Source organism: Sesamum indicum, linkage group LG6 (assembly GCF_000512975.1).
Source record: "Sesamum indicum cultivar Zhongzhi No. 13 linkage group LG6, S_indicum_v1.0, whole genome shotgun sequence".
Lineage (NCBI taxonomy): Eukaryota > Viridiplantae > Streptophyta > Magnoliopsida > Lamiales > Pedaliaceae > Sesamum > Sesamum indicum.
The window spans coordinates 25171789-25179482 of NC_026150.1; the positions used below are offsets into that span (position 1 = coordinate 25171789).

The window sequence follows — 7694 nt, forward strand, 5'->3', positions numbered from 1 at the left end:
CCCCCTATTTTGCTCAGCCCCGTAATAATGCAGCCCAAGAAGCTTTTAAGCCCAAGTCTGTCCGGTCCGAATTCTTGTAGATATGTTGCACCAGCGGACTAGAATCTGGCTTAGGCGGCACAAAAGGGCTGATTTCAATAAATTGAATGGTGTTCAACCCAATTGAACAAAAAAAAAGCCCAAATCTTTAAAAATTGGAAACTGATGCACAAAAGACATAATCCATCAACATAAAATTGCATGAAATTAGGGAAAATCGACGAAAATGAAAGGGACAATTGCAAGAGCATCAAAATCAAATTCCTTCTTTTCCATGTTTTTACTTCTGTCCGCCTCTATTTTCTTCTTCCTCTCTTTTTTCCTTTCTTCTTTTTCTTTTTTTCCCCTCTTTTTTCTTCTTTTTTCCTGCTCTTTTTCATTGTTTTCATCTTTTTCTCTGTTTTTTCCTTTTTCCTGCCTTTTTTTCTCTTTTCAGCTTTACCTCTTTCACTTTTCAAACAAGCAATCCAACCTGAAAATTTCTCTTGTCAATCCATCCTCCCAAATAATTGTGATGAGGATGTCACAAGGAGAGGGAGATTAAAATGTGGTGTTGCCGATTGGTCGCATATAAGATCGCAGGTCTAGGGGTATACAGAACATAAACAAGGTTGCAAAGTGAGGTCACGAGGTCGCATGTGACACATTGTGGCTTGATGACATCTCAAATCGGGCCTAGGGGACCCAGATCCGACCCGCAATACTCATCGGACAGGTGTCCACTGAAGAAGCAGCTTAGTCACTGCATGGGTGAGCATGGAGCTGACACCTGTCCCGCAAGTGGGTCCCATCCTCCATTGTCTATAAATACTCCAAGTCCCCACTAAGAGAAGGTACATTGTGTCTCCACACTTATATTTTAGATCGCCGAATTTTACATTCGATCTTAGCATCTGACTTAGGCATCAGAGTATCGTCGTCGGGACGATCCCGACTAGCTTTGTGTTTCGTTTCCAGATAATAGATCCAAATCGGTGACGTGGGAGGTCAAGATCATTGATCAAGGTCAAACATGATCTAGGCGGATCAGTTTGGCGCCGTCTGTGGGAACGATTTTGGAGATAAAACATAAACCCTAAAACATGGAAAGATCGGAAGGTGGTAGGCGGGCAATTGAGGAGACCCCGAGGGCGGGGAATGAAAGGATAGTCCAACTTACACAAGGAGAATTAGAATGAATGATGGAGGAGGCTAGTAGGAATGCCATCTTGGCATACGAAAGAAGAACACAACCTGTTGAGAATGAAACGGCCAGACGAATGGTAGTACGTGAAAGAGAAACCGAGCGGGTTTATGAAGGAATGAGTAGAAGAGCTCCTGAAAGGAGGTGCGCGGTCGCCCCTTCTGAAGTGGGGTCTAGTTCACAAATTGGATGGCGGAGACGAGAACCCACGATCTCGAGAGCGGATGTTGATAGTGTAGGTAGACAGATCCATCTGCTGGGGAAACAGATTGATGAATTGAAGCGGAGGTGAGAATTAGTCACTCAGAACAAGCACTCACCGTTCTGTAATAGGATTCTGAGTGAAGTTGTAAATGCAACTTTAAAATGCCAGATTTGCCAAAATATGACAGTTTGAAGGACCCGCAAGAGCATGTGTCCGCTTTTGATTTAGTGATGAATCTTTACGGACAAACAGACTCTATTAAAGCAAAACTATTTGTAACAACCTTAACGGGGAAGGCGCAAGAGTGGTTTACAAGTTTGCCAGCGGGTAGTATTGAATCACACGAACAGTTGGTACAAAAATTCGTTTTTCATTTTGCAAGCAAGAGAAAATAGAAGAGGTTAGCGACCTATCTATTCACCATCAGGCAGAAAGAAAATGAGAACTTAAAAAATTTCATGGGAAGATTTAATAACGAGACTCTGGAGGTCCAAGATTTTAAGGATTGACATGATGGTGAGCATCGTTATTCACGGGATGAAAAAAGGACCTTTCGCCTCTGCTCTGGCAAGAGACCTGCCGACCAATGTCGAACAATTGATGCACTTGGCGCAAAAATATATTAACGAGGAGGAAATGAACGCGATGAAAGACGGAGAGTGGATGGGTAATGCAAAGACCCGCGAGCAGGATCATGGGAAAATGGAAAGCAAGTTGATCGAGGTCGAGATCCTCCCTACCAACTGAAATATCACCGATATATACCTTTGAATACAACCCGAACCAAGGCGCTATTGACTGTAGAAAAGTCTGATATACTGAAGTGGCCTCATCACACGAGGTTCACGCTAGCTAAGAAATTTTCTAGCAAGTATTGCAAATTTCATCGAGAGCGAGGACATGATACAGAAGAATGTTATCAGCTAAAAGATGAAATAGAGAGGTTAATCAGACAGGGTTATTTTAAAGAACTGGTGCTGAAATGTCGGGCCGACGAAAATATCATCAGAAGGAGTCGATCTAGGAGCCCCGATAGGAAGCAAGATAAAGGGAAAGGTGTACTGAAAGAGGCTAATCCTGAAAATAATGTGCCTGCAAAAGGTGTAATTTACACGATTGCAGGAGGACCAGAAGGGGGTGATTCTAGAAGATCCAGAAAGCGACAAAGCAAGGACGACCAGAGAAGCCAGCTGATAGCAAACATTGAGCCGGAGGAAGAAATAACATTTGGGAACAAGGATAGGGCTAACAAAGTAGGATCACAGAATGACCCAATGGTGGTCAAGTTAGACATTGCAAACTTCGCTGTGCATAAGGTACTGGTTGACAACGGAAGCTCGGCGGATATCATTTTGAAAGATGTATTGGAGAAAATGGGACTGGAGAACGCCAGATTAGAACTGGTGCGGACTCCTTTGGTCGGGTTCGGGGGTAGCGAGATCGCACCCTTAGGTACCCTTGATTTGCCTGTTTCGATGGGAGATGAACCGCGAAGGAAAACCTTGATGGTCAAATTCCTAGTAGTGGATACCCCATTTGCATACAATGTGATCCTAGGAAGGCCGGCACTAAACTCCTTTCGAGCAGTAGTTTCCACTTATCATCTGAAGATGAAATTCCCGACCAATGCAGGAGTGGGAGAAGTAAGGTGGGAAGAGGCAAGAAACGGTTATAATCTGTCCCTGAAAAAGGGCGAAAATGCTAACAAGAGGAAGAGATTAGAGGTTGTTGAAGAAAGCAATGGGGTACCTGACGAACAGATTCAGAGAATATAGCCGATTGAAGGTTCGAGATTAGAGGTTGTTGAAGAAAGCAATGGGGTACCTGACGAACAGATTCAGAGAATATAGCCGATTGAAGGTCACAAAATAGTGGAATTAATACCAGGTGACTCATCCAAAACCACCTGAATTGGGTCACAGCTGGGCGAGCAGTTGGAAACCATGATGGTATCGTTGCTAAGAAAAATGCCGATGTCTTCGCATGGAGCTCGTCTGATTTTGTGGGTGTGGCGCCGGAAGTGATTGTTCACCGGCTAAATGTAAACCCTACCATGCGACCTGTGCAACAGAAAAAGAGAAATTTCACGGATTTAAACAAGGCGTGTCCAAAGGATCCATACCCACTTCCTCGAATTGACGCATTGGTGGACTCCACAGCAGGATATGAGTTATTCTCCATGATGGACGCTTATCAGGGCTACCATCAGATTTTCATGGCAGAAGAGGATCAGAGTAAGACTTCATTTGTGACTGAAAGGGGAATATATTGCTATAAGGTGATGCCCTTTGGGCTGAAGAATGCGGGGGCTACATACCAGCGGCTAGTGAATAAGATGTTTGAAGATCAGATTGGGAGAACCATGGAGGTTTATGTTGACGATATGCTGGTGAAGAGCTCAAGGTCGCAAGATCATATAGTTTACCTTGAACAAACTTTTGCGACGCTCAGGGAATTCAGAATGAAGTTGAATCCGATGAAATGCACCTTTGGAGTGACAGGGGAAAAATTTCTGGGGTACCTAGTCAGCGAACGTGGAATTGAGATGAACCCTGAGAAGATAGAGGCAATACTGAAGCTAAAGTCGCCAACCACCGTTAAAGAAGTCCAGAAACTTACTGGTAAGCTCGCATCCCTCAGTCGTTTTATTTCAAAATCCTCAGATAAAAATCTACCTCTTTAAAGTGTTGAGGAAAACCAAGAATTATGAGTGGACTGACGAGTGTGAGCGAGCATTTCAAGACCTAAAAACATACTTGCGTTCACCACCGCTGCTCACGAATCCAAAAGGAAATTAGGTGCTGTGTGTGTATCTGGCTGTTTTTGACAATGCAGTTAGTTCAGCCTTGGTCAGAGAAGAAGATGGGGTGCAGAGTCCGACATACTATGTGAGCAAGATGTTGCAAGGAGCGGAGAAAAGGTATGCACAGATTGAGAGGTTAGCACTTGCGCTTATTGTAACAGCCCGTAAACTGCGACCTTACTTCCAAGGTCATCGCATAGTCGTCCTAACCAATCATCCACTCCGTAATGTATTGGCGCGACCAGAGGCCTCGGGTAGGCTTGTGAAGTGGGCAGTAGAACTGGGAGAATTTGATATTGAATACCAAGCTCGTATGGCATTGAAAGGACAAGTGTTGGCAGATTTCATGGTCGAGCTCGTCGGCGAGCCTGAGACCGAGCCCGAGCTGGATAAATGGATGTTGCATGTGGACGGATCCTCTAATGCAGGAAATGGAGGAATTGGGATATTGATACAGGGTTCGAAAAACATGGAGATCGAGATCGCAACACGACTATCTTTTCCGGTCACTAATAATGAAGCTGAATATGAAGCTCTTATCATGGGTTTGGAGCTGTCGCTAGAAGCGGGTGCGAAAGATTTGGAAGTGTTCACAGATTCGCAACTTGTTGCTTTACAGATAGAGGGCACTTACGAGACCAAAGAAGAGAGCATGATATTATACCACACCAAAGCGAAATCCATAATGTCCAAATTTAACAAGTGCCAGGTGCATCAAATTCCACGGCATGAAAATGACAGAGCCGGTTCATTATAAAAGTTTGGGGCTACTCTGTCAGGAATTAGAGATCGCAAGATTACTGTGATGATCAAAGAAACATCCGCGATCACTGAGAGTGTTGAGGTTAATGCAGTAAATGAAAAGCCGTCATGGAAGGATGAGATCGTCCGATATTTGAAAGAAGGAAGTTTACCTGATGACCCCATTGGTGCGCGAAGACTGAAGGCAAGAGCAACTCGTTTTACGTTGGTTGACGAACAATTATACAAAAGAACCATAGAGGGACCTTTATTGAAATGTCTTGATCCGGAGAAATCTGAATACGTTATGAGGGAAATTCATGAAGGGAGTTGTGGAAATCACTCTAGGGGAAGATCGTTAGCACAAAAAGTTATCAGACAAGGATATCTTTGGCCAACCCTAGTGAAAGACACGAAAGAGTTAGTCTAGAAGTGCGAGGCCTGTCAAAAATTTGCAGTACAGATTCACGCACCTGTGACCAAGATGGAACAAGTTAAGATTGCTTGTCCCTTTGATCAATGGGGGATAGACATCTTAGGGCCTTTCCCCACCGCGCGATATCAGAAAAAATTCATTGTGGTAGCCGTGGAGTATTTCTCCAAATGGGTAGAAGCAGAGGCTGTGGCTAAGGTGACAGAGGGGAACATGATCGAGTTTATATGGAAGAACATCATATGTCGATTCAGGGTCCCTAGAATTTTAATTTCAGATAATGGCACTCAATTTCAAGGGAAAAAGATTACGAGTTGGTGTAAAGAGCTAAAAATTCAGCAGAATTTTACGGTAGTGGGACACCCGCAGTCGAATGGACAGGTCGAGTTCGCTAACAGGACCATCCTTCAGCATTTGAAGACGAGACTAAATTCCAAAAGATCATGGTTAGATGAATTACCTGGGGTTTTGTGGGCATACCGGACTACTCCTAGATCCTCAACAAGTGAAACTCCTTTTTGCCTTGTATTTGGTACTGAAGCTCTTATTCCTGCAGAGATAGGCGAAGAATCACATCGGGTGACTATGTACAATCCAGCAACCAATCACGAGGAGCGCTTGTTGGACTTGGAAGTGGTCGAGGAAAAAAGAGAGGTCGCGTACGTGAAAATGCTACATCATAAAGGCTTGATGATGAAGAGTTACAACAAAAGATTGAGGCCCAGACAATTCCAAGTTCGAGATCTTGTTCTGAAGAAGGTAGAGGTGTCGAAGCATGTGGGAAAGCTGGACCCAGACTGGGAAGGACCCTACAAAGTTACAGAGATCAAACGAAGAGGCACCTATCGCCTCCAAGATATGGAGGGTCGAGATCTACCCAGACCGTGGAATATCCAAAACTTAAAGAAATTTTACGCGTAATTTTGAACCTGAGAAAGGTCATGTATCCACGTGAATAGAGACTTTTGTACTTGAGAAAGGTCTAGTTCAAGGTCGATGAAAGGTCATGTACATTGTATCTGAAAAAGATCGCTTGCATATATAAATATCATGTTCTTTTTTGCGCAACTTATCTTGTTAAGCATTTAGTTTATTTGTTTATCTGCAAAAGATCACAAGATCTGAAAAAGATAATTGGATCTGGAAAAGATCGTAGAATCTGCAAAAGATCACAAGATCTGAAAAAGATCATTCGATCTGAAAAAGATTGTAGAATTTGCAAAAGATCACAGGATCTGAAAAGATCATTCGATTTGGGAAAGATCGTAGGACCCGAAAATGATCACTCGATCTAAAAAAAGAAATGCGACCTACGGAAGTACTTGGAAGTTGCAGTAGATCTAAAAAAGATCACATGATCATCTGAGCATTAGATCCTCATGATTTGAAAAACGTCGCACTGGTGTCTAACCCAAACATTCAAGAACACAATTCGCACATTCATTGTATAAATAGAGAAGCTATCATGCATTGAATCGTTGAAATCGATAAACATGGCAAAAATTCCAAAAAATCATTACAAAATATATGATCGATATGCATGAGCAGTCAAAATATGATTGTTTCTCTAACTCTGGGTCTATACAAAAAATTCTCTAAAGTATTTGTAGGAATGTTGGTCATTAAGGTCAGATGGTCAAGCTCATTCATCCATGACCTCCACATCATCCATTAAGCTCACAAACTCAGTTCTTTCAATCTGAGGAGGTGGCTCTACAGGGTATGGCTGGAAGTTCTCATCTACAAAGGGGTTGGCTTGAGCCTTGCACTTGTTGAAGCCCTGCACCATGTACACACTCGCCGTAATCTCGACCGCAGTATCGAAGACCGGAGTCTTCAAAAAATCCCGTGCTCCTTTCAATCGGAGGTCGCGAGATCGAGCAGCGAACTCAGGGGAGTTTAAGAACTCCTCTCGGCCCTCTATACGACCCTGAATGAGACCAGCTTCTTGGCCAGTAGAAAAACCCGACCTTTGGCCCTCTTCACGCGCCCTAGCGACCTCAACACCATGGGAATCCACGATCTCCCTCAGTCGAGCGACCTCCACCTCGAGACCTGTCTTCACCTCGCCAAGGCGCTGGCGTTCCTCTCCCCATTCCTTCTCTTTCGCACGGATGTCATTTCGAAGCTCGCGATATTTTTCCTGAGCCTCTTGGCGACGCTTGCGAACGACGGTGCATTTGAGTGACAGCGATCGCATGAAGGATCCGGCCTGCATAGATGGTACATCGGGTCAGAAGAGTAAAGAGGTTAATGTAAATACGAAGATCGAAGCAATTACCTGTGCCAG

General features: G+C 43.8%; 1 protein-coding gene across 1 annotated transcript; it reads left to right on the plus strand.

The window, feature by feature from the left end:
- Nucleotides 3481-5401, plus strand: LOC105165873. Its single transcript, XM_011085033.1, has 3 exons — nt 3481-4048; nt 4263-4939; nt 4991-5401. Exons 1-3 carry the CDS (start codon nt 3481-3483, stop codon nt 5399-5401), a joined length of 1656 nt encoding a protein of 551 aa, XP_011083335.1.